We start from the raw sequence: 24,444 nt of genomic DNA on the forward strand, positions 1-24,444 counted from the left end.
AAAACTGTAAAGTAAAACCAAATGATCTGAAAATGATGAGAAGTAAAGTCTGCATTTGGACAATATTTTCCTGTCTGTTTAAGTGAGTGAGTGTATGAAAGTACAAACATGTCAATAAAATGCCAGAAACAGAGGAGTCTGATTCCTGAAACAAAGAGATGAGTGAGACAGGTTCTGTGGGCTGGAGGAGGGACTACTCAGGAAAAAAAAAAAACTGGAAAGGGGAGGGAAACCAAGTGGGGCGAGCAACAATACACACATCTGGAAAACATCGAGGAGAGGAAGAATGTGAGAAGGAGAGTGGGACGGACAAAGACAGAAATCTGCTAGAAGGAGAAGAAACTCTCAATGATGAAAGTGATGTTTAAGTTAGAAATCTGGGAAAAGACAAGTTAACGGAGAAAAAAAGGAGGCCTCAGATTTTTTTGTGAAGAACAGGAGAAACTAAGAAAAGCTGGTTCAGAGGTCAAAACTCTGCAAAAACTGTGGTGAAGAAAAACGAAGTTACAGAGGCCGATCTGAAGAGGATACAGACAAAGACTTTGGAATAAGAAAAGAACTAAACTTCATCTTCAGGTAAACTATTTGAACTATAATTGCTCAGATCAAACATCAGAATAAAACTAAACTGAAGATTTAAAAAAAAAATCCTGATAATCACAGTTAAGGAAAATAAATAGACTCGTTTTTTTAATTTTTATCTTATTTGCTGTTAAACATCAATAAGCTGCAGTATTAAAACCACCTGACTGATTCTGAAAAAGTTCTCATACTGCAGCCACCCTCTGTAAAGAGTCCCCAGGTGTCTTTGAGTGTCATCAGGTTCTTCCCAGGTGCCCTTAGTTGTCTTCAGATATCCTCAGACAAACTCATTTTTCTTCAGATGTCCATAGGTGTTTTCAAATCATCAAGTGTACTCGGATGTCTTCCGATGGCCTTAGGTGTACTGAGGAGACTTGAGGTGTCTTCTGGTGTCTTTGGACCTCCTCAAGTCAGCCACTAGGACATTATCCTGTCGGCCCTTTAAATTGTACAACTTTTGGGCTTATTAGTTGCTCAAACAAATTGTTAAATAAGGAGTACTGCAGGACCCAAGGTTTCATGTATATATATATATATATATATATATATATATATATATATATATATATCACCCACCCTCTTGCATGCCAAAGTTTTAAACAAAAATCTGTTAGCACTCAAACTATGAGTTGGGAATGACTCTCAGATTGTACCACATCCATTTTTAATTTATTATCTATAAAACTGACTGAATTATAGCTAAGGTCAGATGATTGTGGTGGCCAACTTGACTCAAGTTAACTCTAAAAGTTAATCAGTTGTAGATGTAAATACAATGATTACTTTCAAAATGTTTCATTAAAATCTGTTAAGTAATTCAAGTGATATTTTGCTAACAGACAGACAAATGAACACACACATACAGGCAATTATATTGTTGCCTGCCTTTCATGTTGGCGGCAATAACAAACTGTTCATGTCATGTGTTTTTTAGGTTTAAAAAACAGGAATGACTTCTGAAAATAATTTTTGATTTAACTATGTAGAACACAGCAGACAGCTCTGCCCCTTTCCACCCACAAAAGGTTTACTTACAGTAATTATATACAAGGGCAAAGTACAGCGTGAGTGCCACAAGAGACTCCTAAGACGTCTCTGTCTGGCCTAGTGTTGTAAAATGAGAAAACAGAACATCAAAATAAATTAATGAAATCCAGCATTTTGTAGATAGAACAGTTAAAATAAAGTCCACAGTGCTGTGGAAAAGTATTTGCCCCTTACAGATTTCTTCTGTTTTTTGTTACATATTTCAGATAATCAAAACATATTATTATCAGACAAAGATAACCTGAATAAATGCAACATACAGTTTTTTAATTGTTTTATTTGTTCTTAAGGGAAACAGCTATTTAAGTTAACCTGTCCCTAAGTAAAAAAGTAATTGCCCCCTAAACCTAACAACTGGTTGAGCCACCCTCATCAGCAACATCTATAATCCTCTATTTGTGATAAGTGGTGATGAGTTTTTCACGTGGCTGTGGAGGATTGGTGCTGCTGCGTTTCAGATCGTTGTACTGCTAAAGATCCTGTGCCAGCTTGAGCTGAAGGGCACAAACGGATGACCAGATGTTAGGGTTTTCTGGTTTATGTTTTCATCAATTGCAGCAAGTCGTCCAGGTCCTGAAGCAGCAAAGCAGCCCCAGACCATCACACTACCACCTCTGTGTTTGGTTGTGGGTATGATGTTTTTCTGAAATACCATGTTAATTTTACATCAGATGTAACAGGATGCATATCTTCTAAGACTTTCTACTTTTGTCTCATCAGTCCACAGAATATTTTCTCAGAAATCTTAGGGATCATCAGGATGTTTGCTGGTAAATGTTAGAAGGGTCTTTGTGTTCTTTCTGCTCAGCAGTGGCTTTGGAATTAGATCTCTCCCCTGAAGGTCATTCATGTCTCCTTTTTTATTGTTGAATCATGAGGTCTGACCTTAAATAAGGCAAGTGAGGCTTGCAGTTGTTTTGGCATCTTTTGGGACCTCCTGGATGAGTCGTTCATGAGCTCTTGAATTTATTTTGATCAGCCAGCCACTCCTGGGAACGTTCACCACAGATTCATGTTTTCTTTATTTGGGGATAATGGTTCTAAGTGATTTCTTCAATCTACAGGTCTGGCAGTAATCAAACCTGTGTAGGACGAGCAAAACTGAACTCAGCTTTCAAAAAAAAAAAATCATAATTAATTCATGATTTCACAACGAGGGCAATTACTTTTCAACTAGGGCCAGGCTGGTTTGGATTGCTTCTTTTCCCTTAAAAAATGAAATCATTATCTAAAATCTGCATTTTGTATTTACTCAGGTTCTCGTTGTCTGATAAGAACTTTTGTTTGATGATCTAAAACGTGTATTTGACAAAAATACAAAACAAAACAGAAAAATCTTTAGGAGGGCAAACACTTGTTCACATCACTGTATTTAATAAATTTTGAATCATCTTTTAAAATTTGCAACAAATTATTAGGTTACAGTGGCTTTTTGTGCACATTTTGACAAGAGGCTTAATGGCCTGTTTAACTTAATAATTTGCCACAAAATTCAAAGATTTTATTTTGATTTGCTATGTATATGACTAAAGTGTAAATCAATGCAGAAATACAAAAAACTAAACTTGTCATTGTGAGACAAAGTCAAATTCTTTAACACTACAATAATTCTAGTTTTGCTCTCTAGCAATAGGCTAAACATTACAGATGTTTGTGCAAATGAACATTTTTTTTAGTGAGCAGAAAATATTGTGTATATCAGTAATTCTCAAATGGTCTGTCTTTGGGATCCACCATCACAGCTTAATGACAAGCTGTGACCCAAATTGAAGAAAATTTCCAACTTCTTATTTTTCTTGAATTAAAAGATGGTGCTGTTTGAACCTGATATAGTTTTCACAGTGTTTTAAAGAGCAAGGGCTTTGGGGAAACCATGTGATCTCTGAGCTTGATTTGCTGTGACTCCCAGCAGAGATGGGAAATGCCTTCAGCAGTATAATTAGTTCTCCTGAACAGGGAGGGAGCTTCCTTCCTGTCAGCAGTTAGACTTCCTGTTGAAGGTGGTTGTGAGGGACAAATTACACTGTAAATGTGTTCATGTACACAAACATGCAGCACAGTTGAAGAATCCTCTGACCTGAAGATTTGAAGAAAAAAAAACTTTGCTGGAACCATTTTGGTCAAACCTTAAAAAAAAATTGCACAGCCTCATGCAACATCACAAGATGCTCACAGTATAGATTGAGCATCATTCTCAGCTACTACCACATCAAAATTTAGCTCAATATCTGTTAAATTGACTGAGTTGTAGCTATTTATGTGCTGGCTAATGTTAGTTAGCTGTGGCAGCCATCTTGAATTAGATTGGCTCTAAACGTTAATTACTTGTATGTATATTTCCTGAAAGTTTCATTAATATTTATCCAGTGAATCACAAGATATTTTGGTAACAGACACACAAACACACACACAGGCAAAAATATTATTGTCTGCCTTCACCTTTAAGCAGCTAGCATTAAAAAGACAGAAATTGGACCACATTTACTCTGAAGGTATGCAGAAACTCAGCAACTGAGGGATTATCACATTCAAAAGCAAAATATGACCTGAGGGTCCGAGTTGGCCCAGGGGTTAGCTCCATCTGGCTCTTAACATTATCAAACAAAACAACATGAAATAACTGAACAAAAAACAACATTTTATTAGTAAATCTTAAGACAAGTTGAAAGAAGTCTTTTGACTTGTTTTCATGAAAAAATGATGTTTTTGTTGAATTTGAGATACTGAATTTGTTGTCAAATGTATCAGTTTACATGTATGAGTAATGATGTGTTTGACCAGGAACAGTAAAAAGGAAAACACTTATCATCATTGGAAAAGGAAGAAAAGGCTCTGAAAGTGTTTTTTAACAAATCTGTTTTACAGAATATACAGGGTCTTGAAAAAGCATTTATACTCCTTGTTTGCTACAACCAAAAACATTTATGTGATGTGGGATTTTATGTGACAGATCAACAAAAAGTAGCACATAATTGTGAAATAGAAAGAAAAGGATACATGGCTTTCAACATTTTTACAAATAATACTCTGAAAAGTGTGGTGTGTGTTTGTATTCACTCCCTTTACTCTGATATCCTGAACTAAAATACAATGCAACCAACAGCCTTCAGAAGTCTCCTAATGAGTAAACAGAGTTCACCTGTGTGTAGTTTAATTACAGCTGTTCTGTAAGCCTCAGAGGTTTGTTACAGAACATTAGTGTCCAAACAGCATCATGAAGACCAAGGAACACAGCAGACAGATCAGGGAAAAAAGTTTACCAAAGAACATAGATGCGGACAAAATGCAAAAATCCATTTCTAATATTTATATTAGATATTTATATATATTTTTGGGCGTTTTAGTTAGCAATCTGTCTATTTCTATTAAAATGAAACCACCATAATACTTAGAGACTGTTTATAACTTTGTAAGTGGGTGTGGTGGATTTTCTGAAATAATGGAGAAGTCAAGAGTTAAACAAGAGAATTGCCTTTTTGTGGCAATTTAATAAACTCTGGTGGGCAGGTCACAAGTTCAACAGAGTACAAAGAGTCTGCAAAGGTTATAGCAGAAATGAAATGCAGTACCAGCAGTATATGCATGAGGGCTTGTGATTCATGCAGATATGGACCCACAAGCCAATCAGCTTCCAGGAAGTGCTCATGGTCAGAGCGTGGACGAATCCCAGAAGCAAACAACTGATAAAAAGCTTCACGACTCACGCTTGATTGCCCAGATTAGAAGTCATAACATAAGGATCATATGATCCAGTAGTCAAAATTAAATGTCCTTATTTCCAAGTTCTGAAGAGGATTGAAAATTTATTTTACCTGCTGTATATGGAAAAAAGCTGGACAATTCACATGTTCTATAACTAACTGGATGAAATAGCTGGAGGCATGAAACCTTGTGCAAAAAGATTTTAATCTTTAATTTCTTTTTTTTCCCCCTAGGATGTCAAGGTCTCGGAAGTTTTTATGCTGTGTTAAATACTTGATGTTTGTCTTCAATCTGATTTTCTGGGTTAGTATCACCACAAGTCAGATAAAACTTGTTACAAATGTTCGTTTTTTTTATTCACATGTAATTGATTCTACAATTTCTGCAAAAAGGCAGTGAGGGCCAAAAAAGTTTTTTTTTTTTAATTGACTGAACTAGCAGGACTAGGTAAATATATCAAAAGGCTAGCAAAAAAATTCTAAAAGTAGTAAAAGGTTAGCTAAAAGCTAAAGGTTTTTGGTAGCCAGTTTTGGCATATAGTACAGGAAAAGGAAAGTAGGAAAAGGCTACCAAAAATACTAAAAATCTAGCTGAAAGGTCAAAGTTGCAGAAGGCTCACTGACAGCTAAAAGTATCAAAAAGCTAGATAGAAGCCAAAAGTAAACTAAAGTAGCAGAAAGGTTACTAAAGTCTAAAAATAGCATAAGGAAACAAAAACAGGGCCAGTAGCTGAATCAGATTTCAAAAGGAACAATGTTTTGAAGGATTTAAAGAGATCTCAATATTGTAAATAAAGGTAAATGTTTTAAAAAATATATAAAAGTTACAAAACCAAAGGCCGCAGTACCCATCTTCTGAATGAGCTGAATGTTTTGATATATGAATAGCTAGAATAGCACAAAGTATGCAAAAAAAAAGTACAAAATAAAAAACAGGAAAACATTACTGTGAAAGATGACTCAGCATTCATGTTATTAATACTTATTTACTGTATCTACTAGTATCTGAACTTCTTAACACCATGTTTTAAGTGTTTTTAAAGTTTGTGTATTCACAGACAAGGCTGGAATTCTTTTACTTTGCTGCATTTTAACAATGATGTCCTTACATTTCATTTAAAGCTGGGAGGTTGTGGCTTGTTTGGTGTTGGAGTGTGGCTGTCCTTCACACAAGCAGAGTTTTCCTCTCTTCCTCTGTCCTTCCCATCGCTCTCAGCTGCCAACCTGCTGCTGGTGGCGGCTGGAATCACCATGATAACAGGATTCCTGGGTTGTCTTGGAGCACTGAAGGAGCAGCGCTGCCTGTTGTCCACAGTAAGAAGACTTCACAACAAAATGTTAACAAGAATAACTAACTGGAACATTTCTGAAAATATTTTGAGACTGCCAAGTTAATGAGAGGCAGTCAGAAACAGATTAAAAGTTAAGCTTTCAACCAGTCACTGTTCAAAAACTAAGGATCTTAAGTCTGAGCAGCAGAGGATTCTGCACGTGAATTTTATGTTTCTAAAGTGTTTTATGAAGGAGATATGACCAATTAAAGAGATCCTTCACTTCCACTGTTAAAGAGAATATTTTGTGCTCAAATAAAACTGAAATTTATGGAAGTTCATCTGTGCAATCTTTGCATTCAGGAGAGATTCAAGAGAAAACCATAAGTCCTATAGTAGTGAGAGACACACTAGGTGAAATAAAACAAAAAAAGTACTGTTTGATGTATATGTATTAAAAAGAATTGAGTTATTTGGAAAATGTTAGGAAATTTTAGACAGTTTAAAAGAATGTAACATCATCAACTGTCAATTAAATGTTCTGTAAAAAATCTGTGAAAATTAATTGAACGGTGATGAAAACTGTAAAAGATATCAAAAACACCAGTTCAGGCATGTAAAGTCTGACTTTCTGTGACCCATTTAAACTCTAGATTATGTTTCCACTGTGAAGTCTGAGCTGTAGAGCTTCAAACAGGGCTGGGTTTTCTCAAGGGTTTTGCAAAAATTTCATTCATCTTTTTTTTTTCTTTTTTTTGAGTTTCTTGGGAAATTTGTATACAATGTGTGGTGTACTACTAACAGAATTCATAATACTCATGCTTTCATATTTGATTTGCTTATGCATTGGCAGCTTTAATAAAGAATAGCAGAACCGGTAAAATGTCTAACAAAGATGCAGTTGAAGCTCAATTGTATTAACTTTGGTGTGTTAGCACCTTTGAATATCATCATTTATCAGCTGTCCTGCTGTGTTCTACAGTTCTTTGTGATTCTCTTGGTTCTGGTCCTGACAGAGATCACTCTTGTGCTGGTTCTACACTTCTTCCATGACAAGGTGAGCTGACCATCCACAAGGCCAGTTTCCAAGACATGAACTGACAAATTTCCCAGTATAAATAAAATTCAGTTATACAGTTTGGAACAAGAACTTAGAAAATGGGGGTGTAGAGGATGCTGCAGTGCTCCTGGATGGATGCCAGATGGCATGCATGTCCAAATACATAGTTAAGAAATTAAAAGAAAAAATGAATAAAAGCAGTTGTCATTAGTTCTGCTTATCCTTAAATTTCAATATCTTCATATTAAGTTTTGTGAATCTGGTATTTTAACCAGGCACTGTTATTGTATATCTGTGTTCAAAATTTTACAATTGTTGAAAACCCAGAAAAAAGTGGGTAGATTAGGATTAGATGCAATTTATTTAATTTTTATCTGTATAAAAATAAATCATGAGACATCCCACAAAATGACCAAACTAATGATTAACAGTATATACTTGTAACCGTCATAAGTTTCTGCCACTGATCTTTTGTGGCTTATAAACTAAACTCTCTGAGAACCACTGTTATAAACTACAGGAACATCATACAAGTAAACAATGATCCATTTATTTTACAAGCTGTGGAAAATTTGGTGGCACACCCACTTTCAGTCAGGCCCACCTGGAAAGTCCTTTCTGGCCACACCACTGGTTAGACATGATTAGACCATAGGTTAACTGGTCAACGAGTAGAGTATTCTTTATATGTTTAATAAAAGTGTTGATGACTGTTCCTCTTTGGTAAACGAACCCTCTCACTATAAGCAAGAGTTGGATGTTTCTTGATGGCTGAAAGGGTCAGGTTTGCTCCAACAAGTTAATGAGCGACTCTAAATGATCAGGAGCATGAGAGTGATCATCTGTCTCTTTGTGTCAATCTGATCAATACCTGATCAATTCCCAAGATTACTTTACCTCAGCAGCTGTAAACCACCAAAGTATGGCTGGGTAAGTTTATGAACAGACAAACTGATTCTCTGAAGAAGTAACTGTATCTTCCTGTTCCTTGTTAGGTGGATTCAAAAGCACAGGCTGATCTAAAGGAGGGGATGAAGGTTTATAACACAGATCCAGGTCTGAGGCAATCTTGGGACAACGTTCAAAGAATGGTGAGGAGATTAGAGCCTTAGAGCCACATGCAGAGAGTAGCATATAACACAGAAAGCATATGTGTATGCACGGAATCTTCTGCGGATCAAGATCAGGGCAGTTAAAAGCTAGTTATCCTCCTGCTAGATAAGCCAGTTCCTGAGAACTCCCTGATAATAACCAGTCATTAGCACATGTAGGAATTGTTTAACGTAATGTAACTCTCCTATTTATCTCACTGTGTCTAGTTCAAATGCTGTGGAGTGACCGACAAAAAAGACTGGTATGCTGTTCTAAATAATACGCTGCCCTTGTCCTGCTGCTCTGCTGGGGAAGCCAAATGTGATGGATGGAGTGAGGTTGGTTTGCTGCTCAGTTCTATTATCTTAACAACACTATCGGGGGGGTACTTTTAACCTTGGCATGCAAGGCAGTATATGCATTTGTTGGAGGATCACTAGTTTCACTGGAACATTATTGATCCATTGAAATGTAACAAAAGTCCAGCAAACTATTGTGGGAAATTTAAGGAAGGAAACGTAAAACATTTGACTGAAGTCATACAGTTTAAAGGCAATGATACCAAACACTAAGTAAATGTATGAAAACTTGTGACTTTGAGGGAATAAAGAACTGGCATTCTGGCATTTAACAAATATAAATAATTTTGAGAATCCTAACTGACCTAAAACAGGAAAACTCTAGTTTGATTTAATGTCAGACAGTAAGAAAAAAAAAAGTGGTTCTGTATAATTTTATCCAGCAGATGGCAACATCTGATTTTAACAGTAATACGTACCAGGCTCCAGATGAACTTTTTGCACTGATGTGTTGGACAACTCTGTGTACCACCATACAATTTAGATGCACCTACATTTCTCACAGCTTCTTTACCAGCACATTACCAGATACAATGTTACCACCCAATCACATTTTTTGGTGTTGCAATATAGGATGTTGCATGTCGTACAACAAAAGCACTGTTATTAGCCAGGTTTTGGCCTCATTCTTTGCAGTAATTTGAGTACATCATATTGACTAGATTGTCATACCTGATCTACCGAAATTGGGCTAACCAATCATTCCCAAATACAAAGGTTTTGTCTTTTTTGTGAGTGGTTGGCTCTTGGTCTGTGGCTGATGGTATCATTTTCTCCAATGCTTGCCCAGAGTTGGCAGCTTACCTGGAGCAGAGGAGACAGATGTATTGTTAACTCCACTGATTGGTGGCGAGGGTCAGGGTTATGTACCAACAGTACAACATACAGTGTTTCTTAACCAAAAGAAATGTCAATATTTTTTCTTAATCTTGAGAGGGGGGGTTGTTTTACTGGATTGAACCAGTAGAAGTTGTGATTTTAAACACATGTATGTGGTCAGAACCAGTCAGAGGTGAAGATCCGCCTCTTCTCTACCTTTGATTGGTTGAACTGTATTTAAAAACAGTAAACTAAACAGAATATGAACATCTGTAAAAATTGTAGTGCAGTGAACCCAGATATGTACAAGAGCAAAGAGACAAATGAAGTGGAAAGTAGAACTAAGTCTCCACAGCAATAAGTCTCTTTGTTTCAGTCACTGTTTGAATGTATTTAAGCACTGCAGCTGCTGGGCTTGAGTCTTCATGAAAATGGATTTGGTAGGAGTCAAAGTAAAGCTCTAGCGTTACTAAGCTGAGCTATGTTAGTTTGTTACATACATCCCAATTCCAATGAAGTTGGGATGTTGTTTAAGACATAAATAAAAACAGAATACAATGATTTCCAAATCCTTTTCAATCTTTATTCAACTAAATACACTACAAAGACAATGTATTTAATGTTCAAATGGATAAACTTTTTCGTTTTTTGCAAATATTTACTCATTTAGAATTTGATGCCTACAACACATTCCAGAAAAGCTGGGACGGGCATGTCTACCACTGTGTTACATCACCTTTCCCTTTAACAACACTCAATAAGCATTTGGGAACTGAGGACACTAATTGTTGAAGCTTTGTAGGTGGAATTCTTTCCCATTCTTGCTTGATGTACAACTTCAATTGCTCAATAATCCGGGGTCTCCGATTTCATATTTTGTGCTTTCTAATGCGTCACATAGTTTCAGTGGGAGACATGTCTGGACTGCAGGCAGGCCAGTCTAATATCCACAGTCTTTTAATACGAAGCCATGCTGTTGTAACACGTATGCAGAATGTGGCTTGGCATTGTTTTGCTGAAATAAGCAGGGATGTCTCTGAAAATGACGTTGCTTGGCAACATATGTTGTTCCAAAACCTGTATGTACCTTTCAGCATTAATGGTGCCTTGACAGATGTTCAAGTTACCCATGCCATGGGCACTAACACACCCCCATACCAACAGAGATGCTGGCTTTTGCTCTTTGGCTCAGAGTACACAATGTCCATGATTTCCAAAAACAATTTGAAATGTGGACTCGTCAGAAGACAGGACGCTTTTTCAATTTGCATCAGTCCATCTCAGATAAGCTCGGGCCTAGAGAAGCCGGTGGCGTTTCTGGATGTTGTTGATATATGGTTGTAGATGTAATGATGAACTGTGTTCATTGACAATGTTTTCTTGAGCCCATGTAGTAATATTCATTATAGAATGATGTCAGTTTTTATTGCAGTGCCGCCTGAGGGATCACAGGCATTCTTTGTTGGTTTTCAGCCTTGCTGCTTACTTGTAGAGATTTGTCCAGATTCTCTGAATGTTTTAATTACATTTTGGACTGTAGATAATGAAATACCACAGTTCCTTGCAATTGTACATTGAGAAGTGTTGTTCTTAAACTGTTGGACTATTTGCTCACACAGTTGTTCACAGAGAGGTGAACCTCGCCCCATCCTTGCTTGTGAACGACTGAACCTTTCAGGGATGCTCCCTTTATACCCAATCATGACACTCACCTGTTTCCAATTAACCTGTTTACCTGTGGAATGCTCCAAGCAGGTGTTTTTTAGCATCCCTCAACTTTCCCAGTTTTTTCAGGACATGTTGCAGGCATCAAATTCAAAATGAGTGAATATTTGCAATAAAACAATAAAGTTTATCCGTTTGAACACTAAATATTTTGTTTTTGTAGTGTATTCACCTGAATATAGATTAAAAAAGGATTTGCAAATTATATTATTTATGTTTTACACAAAGTACCAACTTCATTTGGGGGTTGTAAATGTCAACAGCAGGGGAGAAGAAGGCGAACCTAGAGTGAAGACTCATGTTAAGGAAAACTAATTTATTAAATAAAAACAAACAAAAAGGCCGACGTGGCAACAAAAACTGTAACTAAGTACAAGACATAAATTGGAGCAACGAAACACGAACGAAGCAATGAACCAGCGAAGAGTGGAGGAGATGGCCGGGCTTTTAAACACAGAGGATAATCGGTAAGTGGGCACAGGTGTGTGAAACTCTTTACTGACAGGTGGAGGTGGGTGTGGCAGAAAACCAAGTATAGACTGAGGATGAATGGAAAAAAACAATGGCGACAGAGACAGTACAAATAGGAAAACAAGATAACTAACAAAAACCAAGAAAGACACAAAGAAAAACCCAAAACCTCACAATACCTTGAGGTCCCAAAACAAAAAAAAAGTACCTAGCTCGGGAGGGTGGTGGGGGGAAAAAAACAAAAACACAGGATGGAGGGCAAAAACAAATGGAACTATAAAACAAAAAGACCAGGGGAAAACAGATACACGAAAAAATCAAAGTGACGGGGCAAAAATCCAGGTCAACGGCCAAGGGATCATCCGATGTAAAGCAAAAGTCCTCCCTGAACCTCTGTGACCCAGGCTGGAGCAAAGCTAGCTCCCGGGCCCTCGGCGGAACAGACTGGAGCGAGGCGCCGTCCTGGTCCCTCGGAGGAGCGAGGAGTCGTCCGGGACCTTCGGCGGAGCAGACTAAAGAGAGGCGTCCTCCCAGACCCTCTGTGACGCAAGCTGGAGCAAAGCATCCTGCTGGGCCCTCAGCAGAGCAGACTGGAGCAAGACGCCGTCCGGGACCCTCAGCGGAGCTGGCTGGAGCGAGGCATCCTCCCGGGCCCTCGGCAGAGCAGACTGGAGCGAGGCATTGTCCGGGACCCTCGGTGGAGCAGACTGGAGCAAGGTGCCGTCCTGGTCCCTCGGAGGAGCAGACTGGAGCGAGGCGCCGTCCTGGTCCCTCGGAGGAGCAGACTAAAGAGAGGCGTCCTCCCGGACCCTCTGTGACGCAAGCTGAAGTAAGGCGTCATCCGGGACCCTTGGGGAGGCCCAGAAGGCTCGAGGGCATTGTTGCCACCGACCCCCTTGGAGGCAGTGGAAGGTGGGGCGTCGCCACTGACCCCTCGGAGTTACTGGAAGGTGGAGTGTCGACGTTGCCGACCCCCTATGGAGTGGCCTGGTGAGGAGTGTCGACACAACCCCCTCTGGTGCGGCCTGTTGAGTGGCGTAGACCTCGGAGGCAGACTCGGCAGACTTGGCAGACTCTGAAAACGCTGCAGGCATCGTTGGAGGGACTGAAGGCTCTGCAGACTGCGCTGGAAGGACTGAAGGCTCTGCAGGCGGCGCTGGAGGAACAGAAGGCTCTGCAGGCGGCGCTGGAAGGACTGAAGGCTCTGCAGGCGTGTTGAAGGGACTGAAGGGGCTGAAGGTACTGCAGGTGGTGCTGGAGAGGCAGAGAGCGGCACTGGAGATCGGATGGACTTAACTGGTCTAAGAGACTGGGTGGATCTTGGCTGATGGGTGAGGGGTGTGTTGATTAAATGTCCTTTTAAGTGAGAGACCCTAGCAAAAAGCTGGGAGTATTCCGGCAAACTGAGGAGACCTGGCTGGGAAAGGAGGATCTTTTCAATGATATGAAAATTGGCGAGAAGGTGTTTGGAGTCTGTGTTAGTTGAGGGGGAAAAAATAGCCTGTTGATTTGTGAAGAAATGTCCACAAGCTTGGTAGGTAAAAACCCTGAGGGCTCTATGCGGGCGAAAAGGTGGTTCTGAACGTTTATAATTGACGCTTACGTTGGTGCAGTATCCTTACGTGAGTTTTGAACCATTTGATTATCTTTGTGATCTCTCACAGAGGGATCATATAAATGCTAATACATGCAAACCAGCTCTGCTAGAACACCAAAATCATTCATTTTGAATGGAGCGCGGCGTGCACGGTCCCTGCAAAGTTACAAAAATGACCATGCGCCTTATAGTCCGGTACACCTTATATATGACAAAAATTAAAAAATGGACCATTCATTGATAGGGCATCTGGCAATCCAGTGCACCCTATAGTGCGGAAAATACGGTACCTATAAATGGAACATCCTTTAAAGATGTCATCTTGTTTTGTTCTATTGGGACCCATCTGACCTCACTATTTTTCTGCATGCAACCAGATCCAAATTGATCAGTATTGAAAGGCAAGATAATAATTCCTAAAATTTGGAAGGTTAAGACCTCCCTTTGAATATGGAGCCTAAAGAGAGATGAGTTTGACCCTAGGGTTTTTCTTTTGCCATATGAAAGGAGTTATAATTTTGTTAAGCTCTTTGAAGAAACTCTTAGGAACATTTATGGAGAGACATTGAAATATATAAATAAACTTAGGCAAAATATTTATTTTAATAGTATTAATTCTGCCTATGAGAGACAATGAGAGATCCATCTATCTTTGAAGATTAACTTTAGTTTGTTCCAATACTTTTATGTAGTTCTGTTTAAACATCTGCTCTGCTTGTATACTCAGCTATTTGAACACAGTTCACACAGTGGTGGATTGTGTGTCACAGATAGTTTGTTCAGTTTTAGGCTACTCACTTGGCAGTTCTTTCAAAAAGTGTTGCACTTTAGCTAGAGTGGAGAACAATTTGATGAATCCCAGATGTTTTTTTGCAAAGCTGAACTAGGTAGATCAACGCTTACTCCACCTATTTTTCTTGCAGCATCCGCCTCATGTCATGGAACTCATCTTTCCACGCTGGAGCTCTAGGCTGTAATCAGGATAGAAGGATGTCTTTTTATTCTCGTATGTCATCTATCCTTTGGTTCTTGCCAGGCAAAGAACTTTCTCTTTGTCTCTGAAGTTCAGAAACTTGGCGATGATGGGCCGCGTTCTGTCCGATTTGTTCCTGATGTGGTGTGTTCTTTCCAGGGTGATGGGTGAGGTGAACTTAACCCTACCCAGAGATTGTGGTATAAACTTTTCCATAAATCCTACCGCATCATGGTCTTCTGCCTGTTCTGGTAAACTGAGTATCCTGATGTTAGACCTCCTGCTGCAGTTTTCTAAGTTGTTTGTTTTATCTTTAAGGTGCATTATCAGTTTCTCCATTTTGTCAATGCGATCGCATGCATCTTTGATATAGTCTTCATTTGCACCCACTCGTGTCTCCAACTCCTCGACCTGTTCCGAAAGCATAGAGAGTGAGGATTGAATTTTTGTTAAAAGTTGTTTGTATATCAGCTGTCTTTTTGTCAATGTGTTTTGTGAGGTCCTCTTTAGTTTCTTGAATAGCTTTGAGAAGCTTGTTGAGTGACGATTCATTCTCCCCATCTATCCACAGCCTTTTTTATGCCTAAATTTGTAGTTTGCCATAGAAAAATATTCTTTATGGCTTTGCCTCTTGCATATAGTTCCAAGTTATGAGAGGTAAATCAGGATAAAGGTAGATGTTAGGGTCTACCACTGTAAGCTCACAAAAACACGTCTGCACTCCTCCACTTCATCCGGGAACCCTCTTTGACTATTTTGAGAGAAGAGTTGTCACACAAATTTTTGGAACATGTTCAAAATCAAAACAATGGTACTGGGCGCCATTGCAACTCACATGAAGTTGAGAACCACCGCAAACATTGCAAGACATTCTGGAGACTCCCTCATGTTCACCAACTAGTCACAGCCCATTGAGATACCAATCGAAGCTCTGGGTCCAATTTAGTATTGGAACCTGTGTACCTATATATTTGGTGAAGAAAGTTAGAGCTTCTCAACAGTGGTCACTTAGAGTGTTTAGTTAAAGCTTTAAAATGAGATTTGTGATGTCAGTGCATCATGTTAGGATGTAAACTATGTCTAATCTTGTTCTTCTGTGCCTGTCCTCTGCAGCCGTGCTACCAGAAGGCCCAACAGTGGCTGCTCGATAATATCCCGTCGGTCCTGGTGTTTGGAGTGTGTATTGGTGTTGTACAGGTAATTAACTCCCAATGTTTATTACCTGCCACCTGCCAAACACAGAAAATAATGTTTTTAGTTGTGTCTGTGTGTGTGTTGTTGAGATTGTCTATTACCACAACATCTCATGAACAACTGGATGAATTTTAATGAAACTTTCAGAATGTAACCATTTAATGTACATTTACAGCTGATTAACATTTGGATCCAATCCAATCCAAGGTGGCCACCACAGTTAATCATCATTACTAGCTCAAAAATTGCTATAACTCAGTCAATTCACAAGTGTTGTACTAAAATTTGATGTGGTAGTAGCTGAGAGTCATTCACAACACATACTGAGTGTGACATACTGTGATATCACATGAGACTGCACAGAAAGTTATTTTAAAGGTTTCACCAAAAAAGCTACAACTCCCATCATTTATCATCAAAAGATGAGCTTAGTTCAAAATTCAGGCAATAAAGGAGGTGGGTGAGATTTAATTTTTCAATGTGCAAATTTTTATGTGTAAAGCAGGTTGAGCAGTTAGAAGTTATTAAAGGTAATAAAGTTTGTTTGTATTTTAAATAGCAAACACTAGTGTACGCAGAAGGGAGAGCGTTGATGGTGTGTTCCACCCAAGGTAGGTTGCTGGACCACTTGGACGTGTTGTTGGAGCAGAGCAAACGCAGCTTGGTCTCCACCTCCTGGTTTGCTCGTTCAGACTGCCCGTCCATCTGTGGGTGAAAGCCGGATGACAGGCTTACTTCAATCCCCATCAGATTGCAGAATTCCCGCCAAAACCGGGAAATGAACTGGGGTCCGAGATCTGACACAATGTTTCGAGGGATGCCATGCAGCCTGAACACCTCCTTGGTCATGATGTCAGCTAGGCCTTTAGCTGTGGGGAATTTCTGCAGTGCCACCAGGTGGACCATCTTCGAAAACCTGTCTACGATGGTGAGGATGACAGAGTTACCCGATGAGAGTGGGAGCCCAGTGATGAAATCCATAGTGATATGGGACCATGGACGAGATGGGATGGGCAGAGGGCGTAACAGTCCCACGGGACGATGACGGGGAGTCTTGGCCTGGGCGCAGGATGGGCATAAGGAGACGAACTCTCTGACATCCTTGGCTAGATCCTTCCACCAGAAGTTGGACCGGGCGATCGCCAGAGTCTTATTGATGCCTGAGTGACAGAACAGCTTAGAAGCGTAACAGAACTGGAGTACCTTGGTCTTGAAGCCTTGGGGCACAAACAGGCGACCAGCAGGACATGCAGTGGGAGGTGGATGAGTCTGATGAGCCCTCCTGAGATCCTGTTCCAGCTGGGTCACCAACAGCCTCACCATACGAGGAAGAATGAACTTGTCAACCTCCACCTTGGGTTCCTCCTTATCTCCCTCGTAGACCCGAGAGAGGGTGTCCGCCTTGACATTTTTCTCTCCTGGCCTGTATGTTAGGGAAAACGAAAAGCGTGAGAAAAACAGCGCCCACCTGGCTTGACGGGAGTTGAGTCGTTTGGTGGTTTTCAGGTACTCCAGGTTCTTGTGATCGGTCCAAATAACAAACGGTTCTTTGGTCCCCTCCAGCCAATGCCTCCATTCCTCGAGGGCCATCTTGACCGCCAGTAATTCTCTCTTGCCCACGTCATAGTTCTGCTCAGCACTGGTAAGCCTTTTAGAAAAATAAGCACATGGATGGATAACATTGTCTTGACCCATTTGACTCAGTTTTGCTCCCACTCCAGTACTGGAGGCATCCACCTCAACCACAAATTGCCTTTCACAGTCGGGGGAATGGAGAATAGGAGCTTCGATAAAGCGACTCTTTAACTGCTCAAATGCAGCCAGAGCATCAGGGTTCCAAACAAACTGAGACTTAACAGATGTGAGTGCGTGATGGGGTGCGGCTACCTGGCTGAAGTTTTTTATGAATTTGCGGTAAAAGTTGGCGAATCCAAGGAAACGCTGTAGACTCTTCCTGTCCTTGGGTGTTGGCCATTCCTGGATTGCCAAAACTTTAGACTGTTCTATGGAGACCTGATCCGGGGAGATGTTGAATCCCAAAAAAGACGTAGACGACTGGTGAAATTCACATTTCTCTGCTTTTACAAATAATTTATTCTGCAAAAGCCTGAGCAGCACTGCCCTGACGTGTTTACAATGGCTTACTAGGTCTTGGGAGAAGATGAGAATATCGTTGAGATAAACAAAAACAAAATGGTTGATCATATCTCTTAAGAGATCGTTCACCATGGCCTAAAAAACTGCCAGAGCATTAGTAAGGCCAAAGGGCATGACTAAATATTCATAATGGCCTGCTGGAGTGTTAAACGCCGTTTTCCACTCATCACCTTCTCGAATGCGAATTAAGTGGTAGGCGTTACGGAGGTCGAGTTTAGTAAAGATCTTAGCTCCCTGGATAAGGTTGAATGCAGACGACATGAAGGGTAAAGGATATTTGTTTTTAATAGTGACGTTGTTAAGTCCTCTGTAGTCTATACATGGCCTCAGCGAGCCGTCCTTCTTACCTACGAAGAAGAACCCGGCTCCTGCGGGTGAGATAGAGGGCCTAATGATTCCCGCTTGAAGACTCTCCTTAATATACTTGGACATGGCCTCCTGTTCAGGACGAGACAGAGAGAAGAGTCTTCCACGAGGCGGTGCAGAGCCTGGAGGAAGGTCTATAGGGCAATCACAGGGTCTGTGCGGGGGAAGAGAAGTTGCCTTGAGCTTATTAAATACCTCTTTGAGGTCGTGGTATTCTGGAGGTACTTTAGATAGGTCAGAATAGGTGTCTGGGTTAACCACTGGTGCTGGAGTGGGCACCACGAAGTCCATGAGACAGGACGAGGAGCATTTATCCGACCAGCCTGTGATCTCATTTGACTCAGTTTTGCTCCCACTCCAGTACTGGAGGCGTCCTCCTCAACCACAAATTGCCTTTCACAGTCGGGGGAATGGAGAATAGGATAATCAATATGGGGGTTGTCTTCTCAGCCAGATACCTCCTAAAATAACAGGGAGTTCGGGTGAGTGGATAACCAAAAACTTAAGTGTCTCGTGATGGTTTCCACCTACCGATAAATGGACGGGTTCAGTCTTGTGGTTGTCTTGATTAAGGATGTGTCCGTCTAAGGTGGTAAATCCAATGGTCATCCCTAGATGGTGCTAACTTGATACCCATGGATTCGGCTAAGGCTTGATCTATGAACTCTGTATCAGCCCCTGAGTCAATGAACACCTGAGTGGAAAACTTTTTGCCATGAACTGACAGTTCAGCCGGTAACGTGAGCAGAGAGGAGACTTTGGTGTTTTTGATCAGACTCAGTAGGACTCTCCTCGATCCTACTGAGTCGGGCTTTTTAACGGGCAGTTCCTGACTGCGTGTTCTTTAGCCCCACAATAAAAACACAGATTACTTGCCTTTCGGCGACTTCTTTCCTCAATGGTGAGTTTGGTCCGTCCAATCTGCATCGGCTCCTCAGGTGGCAAGTCAGAGTCATTAACACAGGGGCTAGGGGAAGAGTGAGTGAGATTTTAATTGGCCAGATTATTCTGACAAGGCTTGGCAAAACAGGACTCAGAATAGGCGGACACAGGCAAAGTTTTAAGATGTTTATTTGAGCAGGACGGAACCCTCTGGATTTACTGGAGGGAAACTCGTAGCAGGTAAGGCTACCAAGTGGCTTGAGTGGGAGCCGATCAGGCTACTTAGCTCAGGGCTAAGGCTAGTGGGAAAGTCCAGGGGCAGGCGAGAGGTCAAAGCCGGGAGGTCAGAGAGCGAGAACCAAATCCAGAAAAGTACGAACCAGAGTGGGTAGTCCAGAAAGGGGAAGCGAGGTCGAAGGCCGTTGAGCAGAATCCAGGAAGGAATCCGTTGAGGAGTAGGCGAGAGTCGTGGTGCAGGCAATGGGTCAAGATCGAGGCAGGCATGAGCTATGAGAAAACGCTGGACATTTACTAGGATAAACCGTTCAATAATCTGGCACTGAACTGATGTGAGAGGTGAGCTTATATACTGAGAGGCACAGGTGAAGCTGATGGCAGTGATTGCAGAGGTGTGGAACAAGGAGGCGTGGCAAGGCTGTGGAAAGCTACTGAGACTGTGGCATGGAACTGTGGAACCGTTACAAAAAGTTAAAGTTGCACTTTACAGCCATAATTGGGTAAATTCGGTAATGTCACTCCAGCAGTTGCAGGAGGCCCCTGAAACAGCCCCTCTGTAGCCCTCCTCCCACACAGACAGTGTTTGGAGAAAAAAAAAAACAGCCACCGAGCAGAGAATAGCAAAGTATTATAGAAAAATTGGCAAAAGTATTTAGTCACAGGACATTTGAGGGTCTTTGTCCAGGTAAAATAAACAAAAACGTGCAGGTGGCTATTTTTAGACTTAGGTGTAAACGACTGCTTCACCATTTCTAGCTTTACAAAATTATATTATCATGGTTTTACACAATTTCCCTGTTAATATCACTGGCATTTTTTTACAGATCAGGCTGACTGAAATGTGTAATTTTTTTTTCATCAATAAAAACAGACATAGATATTCGCAGTATAACAGAAATCCAGCCAAATGTCTAACTTTAATAGATTTTTCAAACTGAATGATAAAATGGGACTTCTATGTTTCACTTGTTCTAATTCTGTTAAAAGCTGTGAAACATTAAGCTGTAACTGGTGCATCGCTGACCCATTGTCTTCTCTCGGCAGATCCTGGCCCTGGTCTTCTCCATGCAGATGTACTGTCAGATCCTTCATGCTGAGAAGAACATGGACTAGCTACAGGAAAACATGTGGGCTCTAAAGGCTTTTTAAAAAAATCTTCATGGGAAAACCACCAATGAAAGACTCTGAAAGAGTTCACTTTAAGGGCTCTGAGTTACATACCCCAACACTAATTCTTCACCACAGAATGGAGAGAAACAGGGAGGAAGATTTAGGAAGAGAGTGGTCCAAAAGTTGTTTGTTTGTTGTTAAATTTAGGAAATCTGTACCAGTGGATATGGCCAGTAAATATACATACAGTATATATTGTATCTTTATGCCATCCAGCAAAAAGATCAATTAGGGTTCAGTAAAGTATTATTCTTTATGATTTATATTATTCATAGTTTTTTTTAAAGCTTCATGAATTACTGCATTTAAATCCCCTTGCAGTAACACTTTAGGGAACACAAAGTAACCACTAACTAGGTGCTTATTAAGATGTACATTAGTGGAATATTAGTTATCAATTCTATGTCTATAGACCATTAATTATGAATTTTTGAATTTTCTTGAAATAGTAATTACAAATGTTTGTTTGTTAATGGTAAAAAAGAGGCTGTTGCTTGTCAACTATGAGCCTAATAAGCTCTTCTCAGTGTGTACTTTATAAGATAGAAATAAAACAAGAACAGATTTTCTGTCCTAATAATATCTAAAAAAACCCCAACTATTTATATATAAGAATAAACCTAAATAGAATTGTTCTTAAGGCCCCAACAATAAGGAGTCAGCTCTTTCTAACTTAGAACATGTTCCCTTCTGAAGTCAGGTTTTGCTCAAAGTTAATTTATTAGTAGTTTGATTAACTGCCTACCATACAAAGGTAGTTTTTCCGAACTACACTTGTAGGTAAGTGTTATGTTACGTTAAGACAGGTCGTGATATGTGTTATTAAGGCAGAAAAACTACAGTTGAAACCAGATGTTTACATACAACATAAAAATACAGAACCATTTTTTTCTCAATGTCTGAAATTAAATCAGACTAAATCCTTCCTGTTTTACGTCAGTCAGGATTCCCAAAATTATTTCCATTTGTTAAATATCTAATTATTGAAAGAGAGAATTTTTTTTATTACTTTTTCAAAATGTTTACATACACTGAGATTACTATCCCTTTAAACAATTTGGGGAACCCCAGTTGATGATGTCATGGCTTTGGACGTTTTTGATTGGTTAGCTGACAGCGTATGAGTAATTCGGAGGCACACCTCAAACACTCTGCTTCTTTGTGCGGCATCATGGGAAAATCACAAGAAATCAGCCAAGATATCAGGAAGAAAACTGTCAGGCTCCAAACTCTGGTTCATCCTTGGGTACTGTTCAAACATTTATACACAAGTCTAATCACCATGGGAATGTCCTGCCATCATCAGGAAGGAGATGGGTTCTGGGTTCCCAAGATTAACAAGTTTTGGTGTGAAATGTGTCAACCCCAAACCAAAAGCAAAAGACCTCAGCTACTACCTGTTGTATTCCTACCTTATAAAGTACACACTGAGAAGAGCTTATTAAGCTCATTGTTAATAACAAACCTGCTCTTGTCAGCTATAACCAGACAGAAATTAGTAACTATTTTAAGAAAATTCATAATTATTGGTGTGTTCATTGTAGAATCAGGTCATTCAAAATAAGTAATAAAATGTATAGTAAAGTTTAATTAATAGTTAATATGTCATTATTTGCATGTTTATAAGCATCTAGTTAGTGGTTAGTTTCCATCCATCCATCTTCCACCGCTTACATGCAGTTTGGATTGCTGAACTCCTCCACCCGGGCCAAAGACTCACTCTCAACCAGAGGGAGTATAATACCTGTTTCAGGTTAAAAAAAAACATGGCCTCTGACTTACAAGTCATGGCCTGAAGATCCCATCAAAACCACATCATCTGCAAAAAGCAGAGACGAGACCCTGAGGTTCCCAAACCAGACACCCTCCACTCTACAACTGTGACTTAAGATCCATAAACATCACAAACTGGATCAAAGGGGGGGACTGCCTTGGTGGGGTCCAACCTGCAGTTATAACAAGCTCAATTTTGTGCCATGGATGCGGACACAGCTCCTGTTTTGGTTATCCAGGGACTGAGTAGCTTTTAAAAGCAACCCTGGCAGCCCATACTCCTGCAGCACCATCAACAGAATGCCTCAGAATACTCAGCTATAACGCATGTAGACTAGATAGTCAAACTCCCATGACTCCTTCAACAACTTCACAAGGGTGAAGATCTGGTCCACTGTTCCATGACCAGGACAAAAGCCCCTCTGCTCCTCCTGGATCTGAGGTTCAACAATCGGTTTGAGCCTTCCTTCCACCATGCAGTAAACTTTCTCGGGGGAGGCTGAGAAGTGTGATTCCATAATAGTTGGAACACACTCTCCGGTCCCTCTTTTTAACAATGGGAACCAACACCCCGGTCTGCCACTCCACAGGTGTTATTCTGGTCTTCCATGCGACATTGGAGACATGTCAATCATGACAGCCCCACAGCGTCTAGAGCCTTCAGCAACTCGGGGGGAATCTCGTCCACCCCTGGCGCCCTGCCACCAGGGAGTTGTTTAAATACCCTGGTGACCTCTGCCGTGGTAATGGACTCACTTTCCCCCCCAAGTCCTAAAACTCTGCCTCTTTAAAGGTTGACATGGTGGCCGGATTAAAGAGGTTCTCAAAGTCTTTGCTCCCCCGCTCAACAATATCTCCAAGATGGGTCAGCAGTTCCCTACCCAGACCAAACACAGCCTGGGTCTGGGCCTGCTTTCCCTTTTCAGAGTTGTCAAACGGTTTGTCAGAACCTCCTTGAGTCCAGCCAACAGTTCTTTTCCAGGACATTACTGTTTTTATTGGCTAATAATTATGGGCTGACTGATACTGAGTGATTGATTAAATGGTGTAATATAATATGAGATAACATTATAAAGCAGTGTCAGCTCAAATACAGTTTGGAATGAATGATAGATTTTTTCTTTTTCTTTTTTTGTTTTGTCATTTGTAGGATGTTGTAGATGAGAAATATAAGAATATGTTTTAAATTGTCTTACAAACTATCTGCTTTCCTTTATGTTAGAACAATTTCTGGTTTATTTCATAGAAATCATAATTTCTCCAGTCTATAAGAGGGAGTGTTGGATTAGAGATGAAGGTCTCTGTAGCCCTATGTTCACTTTGTTTGTGTTGTAATTCAAGCCTTTTATTCTTCACTATGACGATTATTGTAACCTTCCAAAATGTCCTTACAAAAACTTGTTGAATTTATTTGACTTCACTTATTCATGTTCATCTTCTCTGGCTTAAAGCTAGAGTTACAGAAAAATAAAGAAAACTTTAGTTTTTGTTTTTTATTCTGGCTCAGTGGTAAAGACAGGTTTTCAAGGTTGCATTTATCTGTTTTGTAATGATGAGAAAAAGTTATCTGCTACAAAATGTTATTTTTTCATATTCGAAATATTATCCAAATAAAAGGAGGAAATTTATTTCTAAGAGACTGTGTTCAAATTGATCCCCTCCCACCCTGCAACAGGAGATTAATTTTTAGTCGTGATCTGGATCACAATCCCGATTCTACAATTTTTTAATGTCCTCGGCGGAGGTTTTCCCTTTGCGAGTGCTTCTAGTTCTTAATAAATATTCAAGGCCTAGCATTCTTTAAAGGAATGCATATTACCCGCCACCTTTCATGCCAGTCTTAGATTATAATCATTTTATAAAGAAAAATTACAGAGTTGTAGTACTTTTGGTCAAACCTTGAAAATAACATGAGTATAGCTTGTGATTGACTCTCAGCTACTACCACGTCAAATTTTAACCCCATAT

The 24,444-nt window shown here is 40.1% G+C and overlaps 1 protein-coding gene across 1 annotated transcript; it reads left to right on the forward strand.

Moving 5' to 3' along the window:
- Nucleotides 1-252: 252 nt before the first annotated feature.
- tspan4b (tetraspanin 4b) lies at nucleotides 253-24,104 on the forward strand. Its single transcript, XM_017432230.3, has 8 exons — nucleotides 253-576; nucleotides 5,565-5,634; nucleotides 6,453-6,644; nucleotides 7,584-7,658; nucleotides 8,657-8,752; nucleotides 8,981-9,091; nucleotides 15,811-15,894; nucleotides 20,578-24,104. Exons 2-8 carry the CDS (start codon nucleotides 5,566-5,568, stop codon nucleotides 20,644-20,646), a joined length of 696 nt encoding a protein of 231 aa, XP_017287719.1. The 5' UTR covers nucleotides 253-576; nucleotide 5,565; the 3' UTR covers nucleotides 20,647-24,104.
- The last annotated feature ends 340 nt before the right edge of the window (nucleotides 24,105-24,444 follow it).

Source organism: Kryptolebias marmoratus, linkage group LG12, assembly GCF_001649575.2.
Source record: "Kryptolebias marmoratus isolate JLee-2015 linkage group LG12, ASM164957v2, whole genome shotgun sequence".
In the NCBI taxonomy this organism is placed as follows: domain Eukaryota; kingdom Metazoa; phylum Chordata; class Actinopteri; order Cyprinodontiformes; family Rivulidae; genus Kryptolebias; species Kryptolebias marmoratus.